Source organism: Eurypyga helias, unplaced genomic scaffold (assembly GCF_000690775.1).
Source record: "Eurypyga helias isolate BGI_N326 unplaced genomic scaffold, ASM69077v1 scaffold12728, whole genome shotgun sequence".
NCBI classification, from domain to species: Eukaryota; Metazoa; Chordata; class Aves; order Eurypygiformes; family Eurypygidae; genus Eurypyga; species Eurypyga helias.
The window spans coordinates 2,301-25,262 of record NW_010268994.1 but is presented as its reverse complement, the minus strand read 5'-3'; the positions used below and the strand labels follow the sequence as shown (position 1 = coordinate 25,262).

Here is a 22,962-nt window from a genome sequence, read left to right as displayed (position 1 = left end):
ATGCCAGACACCAGGGCCTGGAGGCAGTGGTTGAGTCACCATCCCTGGAGGTAGTTACAAGACACGCAGATGTGGTGCCTCAGGACACGGTTTAGTGGTGGGCTTGGCAGTTTTGGGCTAATGGTTGGACTTGATGATCTTAAAGGTCTTTTCCAACCTCAATCCAATCATGATTCCATGATTCTAGCAGGGCTCATAACTTGTTTTCACCCCGTCTATCACTGAGCACACTGAGGATGCTCAAGTACCCGAATACACAGCTGCTTCAAGATGCTGACGACCCTTGTACTTCTTTGTGCTATAAGGAACACCTCAAACAGACTCAGAATTAACAACTCAGGCTGCCTGCCCCCGCAGGGCAAGAACCTTTCCCCAAAGCAGACTTTGGAGGTTGGAGTTCTGTTTTTTTTTTTTTTTCATCAAATTTAAAAAAAAAGTAATGTCACCTAAAGAAATTCCCACAACAATCACTGTCAAAGCCATCTTTAGATAAGCTGTTCTAGTATTTATTTTGTTCCGCTGCTCGGAAATTGTGCCTCAGCTCAAGCCTGAATTCGTGCAACTTCAGCTTCCAGCCACAAGATTCTAACGCAACTTTCATTATCATCAGCTTTATGCTCCGTTCAGTTTACAGCGAGATCTTAAACAGTTCTAGAAATTACACATTTTCTGTATCCTTAGGTGTGTGGTTTCACGTGGAAGGGAACATCTCTTCATTATTAAAACATGAAAGATAACGTACCTGCAAAATACATCACAGGAACCAATTTCCCAAGGAGTCATTTCCCTTCTTCCAGCTCCATCTGCATACCACAAACAAGCTCAGTTTTGAGCTTGTTCCGAACGGCATGCACCTCTCTCACGACAAGCAATTTTCTTCCTCATGCAGTTCACCCTAGTACAGAGAAATTAAGCATCTAAAAATCCAACTGGCATCAGTGTAGTCACATGGAAGCCCTTTTTAACATTCAGAAGACAACCACAGAAGCTGTAGCAGCACTAACTCCAACCCCAACTGATAGATGAGCAGCTACAAATGCTTTATTAAGCCTTTCAACCAAAACGGCAAGCTCATATATTCAGTTTCTATGCGGAATTAGTGTCTTTGCTCTAAAACACCTGAATTAAGTTCAAATCAAAGAGAAAATTTCAGTGATGTAAAAGCCAAGCGCCAGAGGGACTGGAATTTTCAGATACTGCTCTTGCACAATATTGTGTTTGGTGGCACTAGCCTAAAAAGACTTTCTTATTAAAAAAAGTGGAGAAGGAGGCTAGCTCATACAACTCACACATTCTGCCCTGTTCTTTCTGGAAGCAAAGCTGCTGTTTAACACGTTTCACTGAAAAAAATAAAAGCTACCTGTAGGGAAATTAATACCTGCTCACACTAGCCACGAACTTAAACTTGGAGCTTGAATCAAGGGTGTAAAAGAACAAAGAAGTATGCATGTCAGGAGGAAGAACAGAACCTTAAAGGAGACTGGTTTTGTAGACTCCAGCCTCCATCCCAATAAAACTGTGGTTCCTGAGGTATCATTTGGAAGCCTTAAATTTTCATTTCCCCTATTTATCCATAGGGGATAAAGATGAATAACAAAATCTTACTAATCTAAGGAAAGAAAGACAGGCTTAAAAGTGAGGTTTTATTCATATTCGTTACTTATTCACAATCCAAAGGATGATAAAACTGATAAAACCAGCCAAGAATAATGTTAGTTTACATCACTAAATTCAATTCATGTTTTATTAATAAAAATACCAAAAGAAAAATGACAACATTGCAGGTTCAGAAAAACAGGTTGGCTACTATGACTGAAAAATCTACACTATCTTGACTGGTCACAACTGATTGCTTGTTTAATGCTTATTATTTAACACAAATTACAAAATTTCAGACCCACACGACTTCCGTGCTCGTAAAATATATCTTCTTGATAGCAAATTTCAGTAGATTAGGAAAGAATTGTCTGCTGAGCTCTTTCGCTTCAGCAGGTATTAAAAGAACACCGAGAGTACGCCCCCCACCTATACCGGGACGCAAGACTGCAGTCCCCGCCGCGCTTTCAGCCTCCCCGTCCACAGAATCCTTCTGCAAGCCACCGCGACGAGCGGAACAAGCCCTCTCCCGTACAGCGATGCCATCCACCATCCGGCTACGGTCCACCTTCTGTCCACCGTGGTGGACGCACAGACCTGGGAGTGTAGCAGACATCAGCTCTGTATTTTAAAGCTACAACTGAGCCAGCTCCAGCCGAAGCGGAGGTGAGTACCTTCAGCTGCCACCAACGCCCCCGCCCCGAGCTGCCGCTGCTCACCGCTACGCAGAGACTGGCCCTACTTTGGGGGATGTATTTTCACGCCAAGGTCGAGGCAGCATGGTACCACCCTACCAGAAAGCCAGCCGCCACGGATTGAAAAGTCGTACGCGGGTTCAACAGCAACACAGCAGCCAAGAGTTTGCATGCAGACATCGTGTTAGACTGTTACATCCTCAGGACTAAAACTGCTAATTGTGTAAACACAGGTTAGATAATCATCTTCCATTTTCCTTTCTATTTTACATACTTTTTTTATTATTAGCAAGGACAGGGCCTCACAAAACAAAGGAGCTTTACCAAATGTTAGACCTGGAATTACAGACTTCAATTACAAAGATTAAAACTGTCACCTGGTAAGGAAAGAAGTCTGCCCCTGCTATAAATACATTTTTAAAAGCCTCATTAGGCAAAGCAGCAGCCTGACTTTCAGTCCAGAAGAGAGAAAAAACAAAACTAAGACATTTTAATACTGTACTGCAAAAGAGAAAAGGAATTATTTTTGAAGGAAAACAGAGACAGCCAAAGCAGACTGTATGGCAGCAACTGTTCCTAGGGAAGCAGAAAACAAGTGTATATATATGGCATAGTACCTAAACAGCCATTAAAACTGCTTTAACTGCCAATGTTTTATCAATGGGATGCACTGGGAAAGAAATACATTCCAAGTAAGAGTAGTTTTGAGTAAACGTGCTACAGGAAACAGAAAACGATCCGTCATGACTAGACATGTACAAATAAACAACAACAAAACTTAAACATTTATACCTAGAGGCTTAAAGACCAAAGTTTAAGACTTGTGAAATGTATCTGATTGCTAGATCTGGACTGTTCCAACCTCCAGTAATAACAGAGTAACAGTTCTACACTGCAATAGCCATACGGCTTCAATCAGGTCTATCCTGACGTCTTTGCATCTAGTTGATCTGTATCTGGAAACTGAAAAGCTCTACAGGTATTTCAACTTTCATTTTTAAGGTGGACGCGCATCTGAGAGCCCCCAGCACCCCACCTGCCAAGCGGCCAGCAACCTAGAGCTGGGACAGCTACAAGCTCATCCACTCTGCGCACAAAATATCAACTTGGGTTCATGTGGATTCACTCTTCAAAGAATAAGTTTCATCATCTGCTACATTTTTAAAATAAGAAAAATCATATAAAATCAATTCTGTACGCAAAAAAAAAACCCTAAGCCTAGAAGTGGTTAAAAATAGACTAAAAGTGGGCATAATTAGTAACTAATAAAAAAGCTAAAAGTCATACTTAGGGAACTCAACACTTGACTCAGCCCTATAGTTAACTGCCCTCAAAGACTAACAACCAGACCAATTCACAAGTACCTAAGTCGCTTACGTAATTAAAAGAATAAGATGTAAAGTCAAAAAAAATATATTTTATCCCTTCAAGATCAGGAGAGTAAAAGAAAATGCTGGTTCTGTAACAGTGCAACAACTGCAGCATCTTTTGCACGCAGCACATGATTTGCTACATTTAGTGGCACTTAAGTATTACGCGGTAAATACTGAAAGTAAGACAAGTTTCTGATCTGCATAAGCATAATCACGTCGTTATTACCGGAGTTGCTAAGCTACAGCATTCTGAGTAACACCCATTCAGTTTCAGCACTTGGATGCCTGAATACACGGCAACGTCCTGCTTTACATCTCGCTAAGAAAGCAAATCGCTGAAGCCAAGTATTTCGGGAACTCGCCGCTGGGCTCAGGGTCAGGTTTAATCCGACCAATCGTTCTCATCAAACTCAGAATCATCATCGGAATCACTGTATTCCACGGCAATGCGTCTTGAAAGGATGGTTGCCACATCATTTCCAACAGGCTCTCGCTTTGCTTCTTGCTCACGTTGCTCCTGCACCTTTTTCAGCTGGATTCCTGTAGAGACAATTACTCTCAAAGTTCACTGCACAAAAGATTTTAGAATTTCATGCTGTTACTGGTGAGTTTTGTATTCTAACAATATATCCAGTAAGAAGGAAAAAGAAACCACTGAGTCAGAGAGCCTCCCTGAGCAAGGAAGGCAGGAAAAAGGCAGATTGGAGTCCATTCTCAGAGAATGAATGCTTCTCAACTTCTAAGATTGCCAGCAACATATTAAAACTACATATCCCAGACTGTACGGATCCTTTTGAGCTGAAGATGAAACGTTTCACACTTGGCTTTGGAAATACCATTAGGCCTGCAGCTCCGTAGTGTGAGCAAAGTCAGGAACAGCCATTAGCCAGTGGTTAAAAATCAGCGGGCTGAGGCTGCTGTTGGGAAACACGGTTCTGAACAGAACCGAGCATCCATGTACTGCTGCTGGCTACTTTACGTAAGGAACACGAGCCCTGTTTTCATCTCGTTATGTGCACACACACACAAACATATTTAACAAAGCTGTACACCTCGGAATATTTAGGCTTCAGAAACAGATCCAAAGTCAGGGCTGACGCATGTGAGAATAGGTGTGTGGTAACGAGGGTTAACGAGTCTCTTAATGACATTCTGCCCAGCTGGGAACAGAAGCCATGATCTCGGATCACTTGAAAACACAGGGCTTTTAGTGAAAAGAAAAGAAAAAATAGGTAAAAGTCAGCATCCACTTACCCATTCGAATGGCAGCAAGAAGGTCGCTGCGCGCATCACTTATTGGCGGCTGCGCAGGCTCGTGACGTTTTGCCTCCATGGCGGGGGGAACATGCATTGGGGAGGAAGAGAGGGATGAACCTGTAGCAGGAGGGCCAGGAGGAGGGGGAGGTGGGCCGGGAGGAGGAGGTGCAGTGACAACAAGCGCACTAGAAGGAGAAGGATGAGCAGCGGCATACGTAGAGCCAGTCACCAGTCCAGAATGGGAAGGTGGCACGGGAAGCTGAAGGGGACTAACAAACGCAGTTTGTGCTGAAGGTATCACAGGGGGAGGGGGAGGAGGGGGAGGACCTGTAGGATTGTAATAATCCACCATCTGAGCTGGAAGCATCCTGTATAAAACAGAACAAAAAGATGTAAAGCACTGAAAGTTAGGACTTAGAGAATCATCATCCCTTAAACTGTTCTCATCCAACCTCAGCTAAAACAAAAATCAAACGGAATTGAAACTGGTGAGTTAAATATGCAAGTGATTATAAACATACGAATTGTCAAATGTTGATGATACACTGAGATAAGGCAGATGAAGGTAGAGGCAGTGTCCTTTCAGCACTCCACAAAATGAGATTTTTATCTTAATACTCCTACCCAGTTAAAGCTTGGTTTGTTACTAAGCATCTACTCCATGAGAGTACCGAGTACAATGCCTATGACGAAGCAGGGACCAAGGAAACTGCAGACTATGCGTATCACTTCCACAGACCAAGTGTTAGAACAAATACTGAGATAATAAAAGACATAGGCATGGAGGACAATGGAAAGTATGAATGGAAAGATGTACCCAGAGGTGTATATCATGCATCTCATGTGCTGCTTTACTCAAGTTTATTATTTCATTAAATCAAATTAAATCAAAATTAAATTTGATTGATTCTTTAAAGAGGAGGAACAGGGGAGAGCTAACTGCTTTGTTAGAATGTCATTAAAAGAATTCTTAAGACAAAAAAAAAGGGGTGGGATTAAGAGTTATGAAGTAGTAAAGAACTAGATATGGGAGACAGGAGTTGAAGGGAAGTCACTAATGACATGCAGTGATTCATGTCAATGTATAACAACTGATACACTGACAGCAGTCATGTACCTGGGGATTAAGCACAAGTATTCCTGTTATAAACTGGATATAACAGAGAAAATGTGGGTTGGAGCAGTCAACTATGGCATAACTGACTCATCTGCAGCATGATACAGGCATGAAATGGGCAAATGCTATCCCAGGATGCAACAAGTGAGGCTGAAAAACCTTGGCCTGTTTAGTTTAGAGCAACACAGGCAAGAATGTTTACAACTTTTCTGGGGTTACTACTTGAAAATGTAAGCTGTTTAAGCAAAAGAACAAACAGGCACAGACTGGTTAGAAAACGGATGTTTTCTTCCTATTGGAGAGCCAGTGCTCTGGAGCAAGCCTTCCTCCAGAAGGCATTCAGGCAAAATATCTGCACAGGAGTTTGATAAATTCCTATCTTGAATTACGGAGGGGTCTGTGGCAGTAGGGAACTTAATTCTGTGTCTGTGGAGATCCCTTCCAATTCTGCCATAAGCGCCTTTAACAAGTCATTTCAGGGATGCACTGCAGACCGCCACGGTAATGACATTCAGCAATACTTTTTCTGCATGTTTCCTGAAGTTTAGGATGTTATCTGAATTATGCTGTAACTATTTTCCACATTAAAGGAAAATGATCCCCTTTTAAATATTAGATTAGGAACCCTTAATACTTTACAAGCATATTGATTTCTCCACATTCAGTACGCAGTTCATTATTTCTGTTTTGACTATTTCCTCACCTCAGTTCATACATAGAAATTCTACCACTTTTTTTCCTGGCTCCCTAGGGAGATAACCAATATATTTGGTGTCTTTTTGTGCATATACATTATATATTATATGATGGTTATGAAACACACTCATCCCTCTCGTTTTGTCAAGAGTCCAGTGGAATAAATCAGGAGTTTTACCCATATTCTGCTGGTACCACAGGTACTGAGCTATGTTGGCCATCTGAAGGCTGGGGTGGAGGTGGAGGTGGTTGCTGAGGTCTGTTTAAAGTAGCATGTCGTACAGTGGTGGAAGGTGGTCTGTATTCATGCTCATGGCTTTGAGATGCTGCCATGTACTGTGGACCATCTCCTGTTCCATATGAAGGCATTGCTATCTGCTGATGGAGGGAATGATTCGGAGTAGCAGGATAAGAATAATCTGTAACATCAGATGCATGGGACCTAAAATTAAAGTAAATGGATGCAGAAGAACAGATTATGTGAGTGTAACAGGGTATTATCTAAACAGCTCACAAGAAAAGCTAGAAGAATGCAATCAGAATTATTTTTCTTGCAAGAGGCCTCCCTGATTACCAAGCACCATTCCTTTGTGAGTCCACTGAAAGCACAAACGCAACAGAAAATCATGGTTCAGCTTAACACGCCTTGAAAATAAATTAGTCTGACAAGTCAGCATTAAGGGACTGAAATTTAATGTTTTCAGTATTCCAGCATACTAGCTGCATGCAGAATGCCCTCCTGTAACGCAGACCTTTTAAAAGGCAAAAAAATTTAGAGCTTCCTCCAGGTTTAAGAGTTCTTTAGCAGCCACAAAGAGAGGTTTTGTCAATGATTTTGACAGTCCATTGTTTGAAATGATAGGACTTATCAGGCCTGCCTTAAGTTAACAGTGGCAGCAGGAAAAGGAAAGCAATACTGCAAGCAGTCACAATTGTGTAGGAGAACATATTACGTCAAAGCAGAGAAAACCGATTTCCAAAGTTAGAAAATGCTTTTTATTTTGTTTGCACAACGAATATTGCTGGAAAGGCTTAGAGAGACTGGGAAATGTAAATATTAGTTGAGCAGAGAGTTCATAAAGATACAAAGTGTAGGATGCTCTGTCAAATAAGCCCAAGAGAGGGAGCAAAAGGATCTCTTCATCCCATTACTGCCAGCAGTTGTTTTAGTACTGAGCAATCGTGCAGCCTGGCTTTTAGTGAACACAGTAAACCGATGCACTTAGCTGTAAGACTGGAAGCAAGGTAAGCAACAAAAAGCCAGGGCTTTGAGTAAAACAAAATGACAAACCCTTTGGGCATTTTGTCCTCTTTCATGCTTCCTGCCTGTTCCATTTTCTTTGCGTCACTCATGAACTCAATGCCCATTTTCCTTCTTTCCCACTCTTCTTTTCTTGTTCTTACTTTTCTCACATTAATTTGCTGGTTCCTGTTTGGATTCAGCTTGTGTTTCTCTCTCTAAGGTACAATAAGTATAACAAATACATTGTCAGCGGCCACAGTCTGGATGCTTGGATGTCAATGTTTAATGCATAAGTCTTACAATTAGCAAGTGAGAAGAAACATGAGCTTTCTTTTTAAATTTAGCATTAAAAAAGAATCACAATAGAGCCAAATACACTTCTTTGAGACCTTATCTATAAAGCACTGCTCATGCAGTAACTGTCAGCTTAAAAATGTCTGGAATCAGTACTTATTTCTGTATGTATGGGATTTTTTTATAGCTTATTTCCTACAGCTAAGACTATCCCAAGATAAAAGAAAAATAGAAAACCTTCTCTCCACCTCACAACCACTCACAAAATTAACTCTTCATGCATGTAAAACACAGATTTCAGGATTCAATCACTGATATTTGAGTCATTGAAATTTAAAGTTCTCCATACGTTACAAAATTTGAAAGGCTTATAGGGGATGGATACCTGCGATACCACGATATCTATGTCCAACATAACGATGCATCCTACAATTTCTGCCTAAAAAAATCCTACAGATGGCAAATATTATGGATATCTGCAAACCGTCAAACACATGCCATTGCTGGGAGATAGAAACAAATCTCAGGAATCCTGGAACAAGCTCGGGAATCCTGGAAGCAAGGTGTTAAGGTAGAAAAAAAAGACTCAAAAATGTGGGAAAAAACAGAACCCATGATGAAAAAGAATCTACATCTTGCACTTTTGACATCTGAACACTAATGTCATTTACCAGATCAACCTACGGAAAGCACAGGCAATGAAATATCACAGATGACAAACAGGAGAGAACGTTTTGCATTAAAACTGAAAAAGAATTGGTGATTAAAGGATTTCAGACAGGACGGAGACTGAATATATTATGGAAACAGCAGTAGCAATTTTCTTTAAATTTGTTTCAATTACAAGAGGATTACTCTTCACAAAGACCAAAACATTACATATATAAAGTTCTGAGCCGAATTTTTTTTTTTTAAACTGACTTGGGCACACTAGAGGTGTCAGTCCACACTTCTGCAGTGGTGGCTGCTTCCTCAACGGTTTAAACACTACGCTGTCACACACGTTTTCCAGTAGATTCCATTTGTTCCTAACATTACTGCTAGCAATTAACCAGAACAGACAGAGGACATAAATGTGGGAAAACCCTTTGGAGAGACCAGCTTAGTGACAAAACACCTCCAACTTCCGTGCACACCAGCAGGTAACTCTGGCTGAGCCCAAAGGGAGTCTCGGTCAATGGAGATGAATACTGCTGTCTCTCTCGAAGCACAGATTCCTGCTATTTCAAGCAATAATGCTGCATCCGGTTTTGTAGCTTGCTTTTTAAACAAACGTAGCATCGATAAAGCTCAACTATTCCCCCATTAAATCATTCTGTGTGCGCTCAATTGAGTAGGTCACAGAAAAATATACTGAAGCTATCAGCAGCATAACAGATGAGAATTCAACACGAAGGAAGAGGTACTGACAGTATCTAGTAGAGGCAGACTTAAATGCTTTTGTAACCCCAACTACTCAAGACCCAATATAAAGCATGCAGCAAACACTTATTTCACTACAGTGCATTACGACGACAAAAGGCTCATCTGAAGGCGAGGAGGAAAAAACGAGAATTACAGGATTTATTACGTTATTTATGCTTTAAAATCATTTTAAGAACTCGAAAACATGCATTGTACGTTTTGTCTATTCTAACTACTCCCGACCTGTAAAAACACCTAATTCTACTCCGTATCTCTGAACATACAACTGCGGTACAACAAACAGCTTTGCTGTAAACAGACCTAGTATCTGGGGACAGTGATCCCTCGGAAGATGCTCCATGGTACACACTTTGAGACAACCTGTTGTCAGGTCTAAGCTCTTTGTCATATGCCATCATATTCCACTCCTGGCGTCTGTTCCTGGCTTTTCTAACCTTTTTCACCTCACGGGTGGTGCCATCTATACGCTTTTGCTCCTAATATTCAAACAAAAGAAATAAAGCATGCAAAGAGAGAGAAAAAAAAAAAGGAAAGGAAAAAAGCTGGTTAAAATGCAGTTAGAGTGCATGAAAATAAGTCCAGATTTACAGGTGAAGCCAAGTCTTCATAAAATTTTTCTGCACTGAAAATGAGGGCATCTCCTTATGCTATGAACCTCATCGGGAGTAAGACTGCTGCTTTGCCCTTCTTCTGTAGGGCACACATGCTGGTGTGATACTGACCTACTGTTGTTCCCCCAGTACAGAAATGTGACTGGTTTTAAAAGCCAGAAAGTTTTAACTTCTTCTGACATGGTATGTCATTTATTTAGATGGTCCTGAAGCACCTCTAATTTCCTTCTCCTGCAAATCAATCTTATGAGAATATCTTAAATATACTCAGGTTTATTTTGGTTATTCGTTAGGGTCACAATCCCCTGAGACCCTGGGGGAAGCATGGAAAAATTAGAAACTTACCTATTTCATAGCCTATGTAAAGTGATTTTTTATTTTAAACTTCCTCTTCCTTCTTAGATCTGATTCACTACTGAAATTCCTCCTAGTTTTTCCCCCTCATTGTTTCCCATTATGTTATACAAAAACGAATGACACTAATCCTCTTTGCAATGGGGCAGTAATATTCAGGCTAGTAATACATTACAGCTTGATAAATACTGACAAATCAGTCTATTAAGTTTTTAAAATCTTTCTATGTAATTTCAAGCCCAATCAATGTCAGTTTATCTATCAGTAAGATCTCCTAATAGATCACAAAATCACAGAATCGTTTGGGCTGGAAGGGACCTTAAAGACGATCTAGTTCCCACCCCCCTGCCATGGGCCGGGACACCCTCCACTAGACCAGGTTGCTCAAAGCCTCATCCAGCCTGGCCTTGAACACTTCCAGGGATGGGGCATCCACAGCTTCTCTGGGCAACCTGTTCCAGTGCCTCACCACCCTCTCTGGGAAGAATTTTTTCCTTATGACCAATTTCAGTCTCCCCGTTTTCAATTTAAACCCATTACCCCTCGTCCTGTCACTACAGGCCCTTGTAAAAAGTCCCCCCCAGCTTCCTTGTAGCCCCTTCAGGCACTGGAAGGTGCTGTAAGGTCTCCCCGGAGCCTTCTCTTCTCCAGGCTGAACAAGCCCAACTCTCTCAGCCTGTCCCCATAGCAGAGGGGCTCCAGCCCTCTGAGCATCTGGGACTCAATGCTTTCACACCTCTGCAATGCCCTCAGCTACTTCTGACTATAAATGTCAATATAAAGACCATATTGGTGCTTCAGTAGAAAACTCAAGTAGTTTGCTCAATCCAAACTGAGAAGGGTATTTATGTGCTACTCTTTCCTCAGCGTTTATTAGGACATTGCAATTTTTTTTAATCAGCTCTACAGCCCACATCTTAGAATCCTAATTCATAAATAGCTTAAACATATTTTACCTATTAATAAGTTGGGATTAGGCTTTTGGCTGCTGGAAAAATAGTTTATCAGGAAATAACTACTTTGATATTCTGAGAATGCAGACATACTCAACTGTATTTAGAAAAGAGTTTGGTAAAATGCTGATAGGAAAGCATTTTATTGTGGAATCTCTGCCTTCAAAGTAAGGGATAACAGTTGGAAAGCCAGTCTTACCAAAAAGAAAAAAATACATCACCAATGAACACTGGTATTTCACTCCAACTGTCAAACAGCGCTGAGTAAATAATTCTGAAATAATGTATTTGGCATTATACAACTAACAAAAGTCTATCAAATGGCTTGCTTGCCCTTATTTTGGATTGCTTGCTTGTTCACGCATGTCCGCATGAGGGACCTGCTGATCCACACCTGCTAACATCAAGTATAACAGAGAGAGAGAAGTCTTTTTGAAGTTCAACACCCAAATGTTCCAACAACACTTGCTTATTCCTGGCCCCTGCCATAAGAAGATTTTTGATCTGATTCATGTTAAGTAACGATCACCACCTTGGGTCTTAATTACTTCCTATAAAATAATTTTCCTCCCCAAATTTTTTAGAATTCAGGTTATGCAAGGCTTCACTTTCTTTTTAATACCACTTCTTCACATCAACACTTCCAATACAGGAATTGGAGCCGAAGGGAGACAGATTCAGTCATGCCTTATTTTAAACATATAAACCTCTGCTAATCGCCATGGTTTAATAGATGCTTGTTAAATGTTTTACATCTCTCTTTTTCACTTCATTGCTGCATAATTTAATTTTTCACTTTTATCCTGGTTCATTTATTAAGATTTGGTTACTGAATCATGCTAGATTTGAGAGGAACGTACAAGTAAGCCTTCTGGTTAAATGAAAAAACACTTTAGTTTTCTCTTTTACAGAGCAGTAACTCCATCCTCTAAGGGTCAGAACTAAGTATTTCTTGTGAGTTTCTAGATAAAGTAAATATCTACCTTTTGGTCAACGTGTGATGCTGCTCAGAAGACAATCCCTGTACACTCGGGCAAGCTTACATGATTGCTTACATATAATCACCTATTTAAAAGTTTGGTTTTAAAGAGATCACTTTGGTGTTTTATGAAGTAAATATACACACGTGTATAAATAAACACAAAGCTTAGTTTGTTTATACTGGATCAGGTATTAAGCAACATTAAGAGGTTACTTCCTTTAACCAAGTGTAATAGCAGCCGTGGCAGACAAGCAGATGCTGTAGGTTAAGCCAGAAAACAGAAACATCATTCAGCTGTTGGCAGGAAGTGATTTCAGCAAACACAACAAACAGATTACAGCCCTCAAACTGGGTTAAGTTAAAATCATTTGCTAACTCTTGATGCAAATATCAAGCTTAATATTTCAAGCAACCTAACAGAGAATTAGGACTAGTAACACACAGTAGCTTCAGCAAGTATCTGCAGTACCTTCAGAAAACTGGAAGCGGGAGACTGGAGTATTTTCCTGACTTCACAAATTTACAAAATCCTATCAATCACAAATCAGGAAGAATGATTTTTGCAATACAAGCTCTCCAAATTTCAAGTTTTCTCTTTATTTAAATAACTAATCCCCCCAAGAATGGAGAACAATGAAGAGCAAAGTAGAACAACTTTCCCTTGGTTAACCAACAGTGAACAACTGGCCTACTACGGTCGTTCGGTTCAGAATATTACTGATATATGCAAACATCAGAACTAGCTTCACTGAGCCCTTAGGCACTGATCTACTGACATTCTGACAGTAAAAACCACCCCAAAACCAGAGACTATACCATAAATTTTAAACCTAAAGAATTCCAAATAGGGTTTTTTTTAACAAAAAGTTCACCTGCCAGAGCCAAATTGGAGAAAGCCTGTGTTAAATTTCTTCAGTTAAACTGAACACAGAAGCAGCAAGTATGATATCTGAAGGCAGGAAAATGAAACTCCTCACAAACCTCCTGCTGCAGCAGCTCGAGCATTTAAGGCAAATCACCACAATAATACTGAAAAACTGATTCTCTGGGGCAAGGAGTACTCTGGGGCTTCACTGACCACCTGAAAAACTGAGGCTAAAACAGCCAGCTATATGTGGTCAACTGAGTAGGACCGCAGTTGGATATCTGCTTTATAAATTGCTAAGACAACACACATCTATTTCACCTGCACAGCTTCTCAACAACTTTTGTATCTTGTGCTTCTGCAGTGTACAAATTGCACGAGGAATTCTCACTTAGCAGATTCAAAATACAACTTCAGCCACAAAATTGCTACTAAGATGCTCTGGATCCATTCCTGGTCGCTGCTATCAAAAGGACACGAACAAAGAAAACGAGTCCGTTAAGCAACCTGTGGAACAAACGGTGCCTGTGAGACATCTCACCCAAACCCTCCAGCTCTCTAAAGGTTCCAGATGACAAAAAGATCATTTGCACACCACCTCCTGGGAAGCCAAAAACCAGATTTCTTCCTGACAAAGTGACACCTATCCACGAAAACTCAAATCTATGCTGCTTTCTTCTTAGTTGGTCTTGTTGGATATTTTACCAAATCAAACAGCACTTCAGGCAGAATTTATCAAGGATTATTTCTGTGATGTATGGCTCTAATCCTACATGGTTGGAATTGACCATATTGTACTACCTGATTTGTAGACTGTAATAAGACAATCAACAAAGTAATATACCACTGATGGAAATAAGTGAGACGTGTTGCCTAAAATATAGTCTAGAAGTAAGCTTATATATAAATTGGTTTTGTAAAAATACCTCTGAAGGTATAAAAAAAATTTCAAGCAACATTCAGATTTTTTTGTTTGTTTTTAAAAGCGCTTGTATTTCCTCCTTTTTAATATTAAATCAGAATGAAAAAAGTAAGTAGTTGATAGTTTCTTTTTATCCCTCTCTCTGTGGAAAAAGTCTAAATTTGAAGGGGAAAAAGGTGGGAGGAAAAAACCCAGAGGGTGCAATTATCCCTACATTTTTCACAAAGAAATACTGAATGAAATTTAAAAAAAAGCCTAAACTAGAGAATGAAAGGTGCTTTAATTATTTCTACTCTTTTAATCAGTTCTGTGACTTATCAAACAGAATATAGTTGGATTATAACCTTGCATATACATATATATACAATAACCAAGTGCATATTTTCCACTACTTTGCATTAGACAGTAACTTGTAATAAAAATGTTTATTCAGCTTTTTCAGCCCTATTTAATATTTCAGTACAGAGATACCTGTCAAAACAAGCCATTTTTGACTCATACACCTATCAGGAAGACAGGATTTATTTCTTCCACAACTTTTAAAAACGTGAATTCTCTAAAAGGTTTAATTAAAGCAAGTCTTCGTGTTTTGGGTAAAAATGTTGTAGTGAAAGTTCTGTCTAGCAACAGGAACAAGGAATTAACAGAACTTTACAAAACCAGAATGGTAAAGCTTCCCAGTCATGCCCTACAATTTGATTTCTAAGCAGGTACCATACATATTAGCATACATACACACACATGTATTATACACATGATGTGTATACACAAATCGACATTCACATGTATACACATAGACATTCACATGTATATTCATGTATTAGACATGATGTATATACAAGTGTATAATACATGTATATATGCTGATATATTATGATACCTGCTCATATATACACATGTATAGAGATGTTAATATAGGATATATACACATGTGTGTCCATACACACACGTATGTGTAGTGAAAACTAAGTAGCTTCCTTCTATTTCCTCTGAGCAGTCTGTGCATCTTGTTTGGATTCCTTTTATTTTAAATCTCTTATCTCTCTCTGAACCTATCAAAAAGGGCGCCTTCTGCCAGATAAGATTGGCAGTCATTGCTTCAAACTTTCCTCCTTCACTTTTTTTTTTCCAGAATTACCTTCAAACATCTTAAAGCCCTCAGATTTGATTAAAAAACTGACCACAAAGAAGCTGCAGAAGTAGCAACTCATTTCTTTCTCCAAAACCAAAACACACTTTCAGATCAAACTGCTGAAGATATTCCAGAAGGACTGAAAGACACTTTTTTATGAAAAGCCCTTTTTTTGTTGGTTTTAAACTTAGAGGTAACAAAGAATATTACTCCTAAAATTAATCTTCTCTTGTTGCTGAACTGCAGAATAATTTTCTGTGCGTTATGACCTTACTAACTTGTTACAAGTGTAGGAGAGTGAAGATTTACTATCGAGGCACTAGGAAGCCCAATAAAATATTTCTGGATAAGCTCATGTTTTGCTACAGGAGTTGATGCTGCTGGATAAAGAACTATGAAAATAAAGGAAACCATAATTCAAAACCCTTTCCTCCCTGCTAAATCACAGTGTCTTTCTCCAAAGCACAAGAGAGCCCTCTTGCTGAGTACTAGTAAGCAGATACTGGCAAAGGATTAAAGACAGTATCTTGGAGAAAAACTAGTGTCTCCTAAAATTCAACTTGCCGACTTCTTAAAATAGACAGCAGGAGCTATAAAAACTGAACCAATCGAATCTACAGCCACGTCTTTCCATGCACACAAACTAAGTACAACCTAGCAATTTTTATGCCTGGACAACTGTACAGAAAATTGTAATACATACATTTGCTATTATATATTTGCTTTTACCTTTTGTCTCCTCTTTTCTTTTCGCTTATCTTCAGTATCTTGTAACATTTTTTCTTTCCAAAGATCAAAAAAATAGGATGGATCAGTATAGAACTTCAATCCATCTTTCTTATCATCCCTGGAAATAGAGTGGAAGAAAAGCTAAGGAAATATGAATTAGTATTTTTTCAAACCCAAACTCACCTCTCACAATCATCCTTGCTTCACCTTTCTTCCATTACAGGATGACACCATGCCAATGACACTCTTGGTAGTTACAGCTTACAGTCGGCTTGATTCGTGCCAAGAATTTCAGGGGAAAGGAGTAGAATCCACAGTTTTTTGGGAGGCATGCTCCCAGGCTATGCCTCATCAGACCTCAGCAGGAGCTGACCAGGCTCACAGGATTGAACGCACTGCTGCTGCAGGAAGATCATTGCCAAGAGGACGTGCAGAGGACAGGGGAGCATAAGAACGGAACGCAACTGTCTCAAAGAACTGGAAAAGGAGAATTTTGGTCACACCAAATGGGTCTTAGGATCTGAGCTTAGGAACAAGGTAAGTCTGAGTACCTTCACCCTTTTGACAGGAAGCACAAGGCAGTTGCTGTTCCCAGTGGGACACTCTAACTTGGGGAAGGGTGGCATCCGAAAAGTTGAATCCTAGGAGGATTTGAGACAGAGCTGATTTGGGCTTGCCAGCTCCAACTGGCAGCAGAAGCGTGGGACAGTCAGGCTTAGAAGCCACAAAAAAAGATACGCTATCAAACCCTAATTTTAACCCACGGCCTGGAAATAGGGAATCTTCTAATACCCTAAGCTCCTGGAAAGCAAGATGTGCAGGAGGAGTCAATATGGCAGAGAAGCTGGCATGGTCCCAACAGCATATGACTGTGAAGGACACCAGTTTAGCAAGGTAGATCGGGATCAAAGTCCCTTTTGGCTGTGGGTCTTAATTTCTTTCTGGGAAGATGTAAGGCAGTTGAACATTAATTTCTACCAGCAAGATCAAGAGCAATGGAGATCTGGCACCTGGAAGCCTTACAGCCACTGGAGCAGGGTACAGAGAGCAGTGTATACTGTCTGGTCACATGGCCATAAGCCCCTTATTCCTGTGTGCTAGATCTCCTCGCTGCAAACATCTAACTTACTGACGGGGGTACCGGGGGCCACTCTCCCACCCCTCCAGCTTTGGTCAGACTACAACCTCATGTTCATTTAAGCTCTATCCAAGACAAAACCAAATTACTTGAATTCAGCTGATGTAAAAGACTTACCAAGAAATGTAATTTAAGTAAATTTTGCTAAAGTATTCCTAATAAAACTGGAGTAACAATAAAGGTCACTGACACTGTCATCCAGATAAATACTGGGACATAGCTGTGCAGAACAGTTGATCGATAACAATTCTTACTAACTGGATGCTTATAAAGAAACAGCACCACTGTCTGTAGCAGCAGAAAAAAACAAACAAACATGTCCTTCAGCTATAAATCTAACAGTTTTACCTTCCAGGTAAAAGCTCTTAAAAATGAAATACACTGCTGTGCTAGTTTTAGCTGGGATAGAGTTAATTTTCTTCACAGGATGTAGTATGAGACTATGCTTTGGATTTGTGCTGAGAAGAATACTGTCAACATACCAATGTTTTTAGTTGTTGCTAAGCAATGTTTATATCAAGTCAATGACTTCTGTTCAGTTTCTCATATTGCACTTGTGTTCCCAGCTTCTGTACAAGAACAACACCACAAGTTCTTCTCTACAAGAAGCTGGGAGGGGACAGAGCCAGGAGAACTGACCCAAACTGACCAACAGGACATTTCATGCTATAAGGCATCAGGCTTAGTATATAAGTTGGGGGGAGTGGGCTGGGGGTCGGTCTCACTCTTGGTTTGGATCTGCTGGCTCGATGGCTCTCAGGCTCTGGTCAGTGGATGCATCATTTGTTTTCTTTTCCATTATTTTCATTACATATTAGTAGTAGTGGTAGTATTTCATTATATAATATTAGTAGTAATATTGGTGTTATTGGCATTATTTTATTTCATTTATTTTCAATTATTAAGCTGTTCTTATCTCAACCCATGAGTCTTGTCTTTTCCTCCTATTCGCCTCCCCATCCCACCGGGGGAGTCGAGCGAGCAGCTGTGTGGTACTTGGTTGCTGACTGGGGTTAAACCACAACAACTGCAAACGCTCTGCTATGCCATTCCTAAAAAAATTTCAAACAGTTTACTGCAGAATGAGTGCCTGCTTTACACAGATAGCTCATAATCCAGTACCTCTCAAAAATGAAAGGACACAGTAAAAACACATTGTCCTCAATCCTACAGACAAACAAGTTATATTCACTCATGAGCAACAATGAACATAAAGGAAACAGGAAACAAAGTCCTGCTTGCTGCTCTTTAATTCACCAGGAATACGTAACCAGGAAGAGAAAATGTAAAGACTGTGTGTGTACACGTGTATGTTGGAGGGAAGAAGGAAAATATGGGGAATGCAAAAGCAACAAAACCAACTTTTCAATAAATGAACCAAAGAAAGGAGTTTAGTATACTATTCATTTTCTTTTCACATAATCAGTGGCCCTTGCTATCCTATCTTGTGCTGCCATGTAACACTTACGCTGAAAGATGACGATTTTTGCCAGGCACAACGTAAAATTTTAAGTTTGGTAATAGCAATTTTTGTTTCCATGAACAGGGGAGACTCCTCAAAAAAAATCTCTAACCAATACAGCTTTTCTCTTCTGCTATAATTATTCTCTGCCTACAAATAGGACATAAAGGGAAAAGTACAAGAACATAAATAATGAATATTTCTGTACCTGTAAGGTGAAAGAATATTCAGAGGTGGTGGCTTGTCACTCTGATTATAAATATCAGCCACCGGGTTAGGAATGCTGTTCTTCGAAACCACCTGCTGATCTTGAATTGTTGAGCTCTTGAATGCTTTTTTCATGTTGATATCCTGTAAGGATACTGTTAGGAGGAAAAAAAAAAAAATTATTTATCACAAGTCTGAAATGGACATAGGTGGATAAACAAAGTCCATTTTACACAACCTATTTAAAGTATTTTGAGCAGAATATAGAAGAAAACCAAAGATTTTTTCTTTGGTGCATAATCATGATATTTAAACACAAAGACATACAAGAATTACCAAAATAAATCAGAATTAAGTTCTATTTGGTCCAGAACATCACTTAAAATAATGGGACCATGGACTGTGTCTTGGAAGATGATGCAAGAATCCTGTCACATGCAGACATCCAATGATTTCCTCTTTTTATGAGGTTTAACCTGGATTTCTAATAGCAGAAAGTCTGGCTTCAAGCCTGAAACACAAGGTCTGGTAGTCCTCTGTCACAGCATCTTTTCTAACTACACGTGGTATCCATACACATTCCATCCCATTCTAAGTTTAATTAAATTATGGCCTCCATAACCTCCTGTGAGAGAGTTCCACATCTTTTACCATCTTTCAACTCCAAAATCTTTCCATACAACTGATCAACCCTTGGATCTTAAGGTTTTCCTCATCTCTCTACAGAGAGAAATACTTACCGTCATTATACAGTCCAGTAACATCCATTTTATCTTTTCACATACACAGTTCTGGGGGAAACAACACTAGCCTTTCCATTCTTTCTTTCCAAATCAAAGGTTTAAGTTGTTTTAAACTGTTTCTGTCACATTTAGGCAAGCCTTGCTTTCATTCTTAATATAAACTTTTCCAAGATGGAGTGACCATTGATAAAAAGATCCAGATAACGCCAATCACAATTTAAAAGTGTCAGTAAGCTCTCCACATTATCTTCCATTCTTGGGCAACCCAAAATACAGGTGTTTGACTGCAGCTAAACAGAGCACTGAAGTCCTCACTGGCTTGTCTACTGGGACACTAACCATTTCTTGAATTGATCCAACCATTACACAACAGTATAAGCTATAGGAGTAGTGCAAACAAAATGCACTGTCTTGTTTTCTTTTTATTCCCACTGACATTTCATCTAATATTTCTTTCCCATTCATCTAATTTATCGAGTCTTGAGAACAAACTCAGAATTTCACACAGTAAATGAACAGTAAAGGGGAAAATTTAATATACTGATGACCTGCAAAACTGGAAAGGCATGAAGTTTGATACAGACCCTATACAGTACGTTCTCTTATCCTTTTGTCATGATGTAAACCAGACCCCATTTCTCTACCCAGCTATTTTTGCTACCTATGCTGTGGGCCTTGCCTCGCACTCCAAGACCACTTAGATTTTTCCATAGCTTTTAAAAATAGCAAAAAATTATAAACAGAGTATTTCATTCCAAATCGTCATTCCATGTCACCTGAAGTATCAAAACATCATTTCTGAGAAACTACTTTCTATTTAAGCCTGGCTATAAGCAAACCAGTAAAATATTTCAGGAAGGTTTTTCAGGCGTATAAACCAATTCTTGCATTCTTCTTTGAAGGAACACATTCAAAAAAGCACAAATCCCATTTTTCTGGGGCTTTTTAGTGTAAGCTATTTATATGCTTTTGAGAATTTAACCTCAATTATTTAAAAACTTTTTTTTTCAACTCTAGTATTAGTTACATATATCAAGTATTTTTACATATGACCTAGATCTCAGCTATACCTAAGAACATAAGAAATCACTTAATGCAAACTAAATCTAAACCTTTTTCTTTTTACATCAACCTAGCAACCAATATTTTACTTAAATGCCTAAGATAACCAGAAATATATTTAGTATCAGTGACAGTACAATGAATTATTATGAAGACTTCAACTTCTACAGTGAAATAACCAATAAAATTTCCTTCTGACACTAAAGCGACAGCAGTTTGTATATACAGCTTATAATGTGAAGGACAATTAGCAATGCAAGAGTAATAACTGCTGTCAATTTAAAATAAAAACTGATTCTCAGTCCACACACTAGTTTCCCCTTCCAATATGCTGCTTTTCATTACCCTCCAAACTGTGGAAACTTGCCAGGAGGTATTGCATATTACAAGTCAGAGATTAAAAAAGAAACAAAAGCAAAAATAATCTCTGAAGAGGGCTACATTTCCAAAAATGTTGAACTTGAAAGTCACGAAATCTGACAGCATCCTCAGCACAGAACAAGTACAGCGTAGGAGTATCATCTAGCTTGCTCCTACTACCACCACAACACGCCCCAAAACCTAAGCTAAATAGTGACCCCATAATAGCTTATTTTATGTTCCCATATAGCTCTTGACCTCTAAGACAGGAAAAGAAAGGTGCTAGTATCAACTGGGATAGTCTACCAGTTAAAGTATTCCAAAACCAGAAAAACAGCAGACATGTAGTAATGTTCAGACAGTAACAAGCTAAAAATGGAAGGCTAAATATTACTCTATTAAATATCAACAGTAACACTTAATATTGGCATTAATAGTAGTATTAAATATTATATATAAACTATACAGATGTAAACATTAAATATATCAAGCACATGAATAGTACTATTAAATATATCACAAGTAGAACTATCTGCTACTGAGAAATATTACACTATGGGCCTGATGTAACAAGCTTTTACATTTTACTAAGTGTCAGGAATTATCTACACAAGGAGCACATGGAGCGGCTGGCTCAGACATGTAACTGCACACATCATCAAACATGCATATTACAGCTTTGCGAGTTAGATAAACATGTTCTACTTACCCAAATAAGTGCTTTTGAATGGCATCATAATGTTACTTAAAAGCTTTGGTTTTACTGTGTGAAGGGAATGACCTTTTTAAATGAGGATGTAACAGCATTTTAAAGGAAACGCTGTTTCTATTAACTAGAATCTCCCAGATTTTCACCTAGTTGATGCAAACACGCCGTGCTTTGTTCAGGTGAAGAGTATTATCACATCTTTGATGACTGCAGAACAGACATTGCTAATGTAGTCTGTGACCACCCAACCCTGAAATAAATAGATCTACTGCCTCAAACTTCCTTCCAATATTCTGACTTATTTCCAGTAAGATTTAGATTTATCCACTTCTGATTTATTACACTCACAAACTAAAAGTTTTCCCTGTGAAAAAGGCAGCTTAATGGCTCCATTACTACAAGGGCTTCTTGAAGTAACACTAAGTCAAAAATGAAGACAGCTATACGACTCAAGCATAATTTTTCTTGCTCTGCTAACATGATTTTTCCCAGCTTGCCTTACTGAGAAAACAAGAAGAAACATCAGTCCGCGATTACTTTGAAAAGACAGAGATTGTTGTCTAATTAAACACTGTGGTCTTGTCAACATCACTTCTGGCTCAACGCTTTCATGCAATTACCTACCCTCTTCTACCGTTGAATCCAGCTGGGTAACTTTGACAGCAAGCCGATCAATTCTGTCTTGAAGGGAGTTTGCTCTGATGTAGAAGCTGTTGGCCTCATTAAACAATTCACCAAATATGTCTTCAGCATGTTTGCCTGTGTAAGAAAATAGACAGGGAAATCCCTTTGCTAAAGGCTTACAGAACACAAGACAAATGGCTTCAATATCATGAACTCACAACAAAACCTTTTCAGCCTCCCTTTCAGCTGCCATATTTTCTCAATCACTGTGAGAGTGGACAGTGCAGTTCAAACCTGCAGTTTCAGGCCCTACCCTAGAAGTGGTACAGTGGACAGGAGTGCCATGATAAATCTAACCACTCTTGGTCCTCAGATCCTTGCGTGTGCCCATTCCCTTCCTAGGTGCCCCTCCG

General features: G+C 39.3%; 1 protein-coding gene across 1 annotated transcript; it reads right to left on the bottom strand.

Moving 5' to 3' along the window:
- Positions 1–3,696: 3,696 nt before the first annotated feature.
- WASF3 (WAS protein family, member 3) lies at positions 3,697–22,684 on the bottom strand (the record flags this gene model as incomplete). Its single annotated transcript, XM_010157948.1, has 7 exons — positions 3,697–4,204; positions 4,919–5,289; positions 6,913–7,176; positions 9,997–10,172; positions 16,245–16,362; positions 19,053–19,206; positions 22,550–22,684. Coding segments are annotated over 7 exons (1,376 nt in total), but the record flags the coding sequence as incomplete, so codon positions are not given.
- Positions 22,685–22,962: the final 278 nt, after the last annotated feature.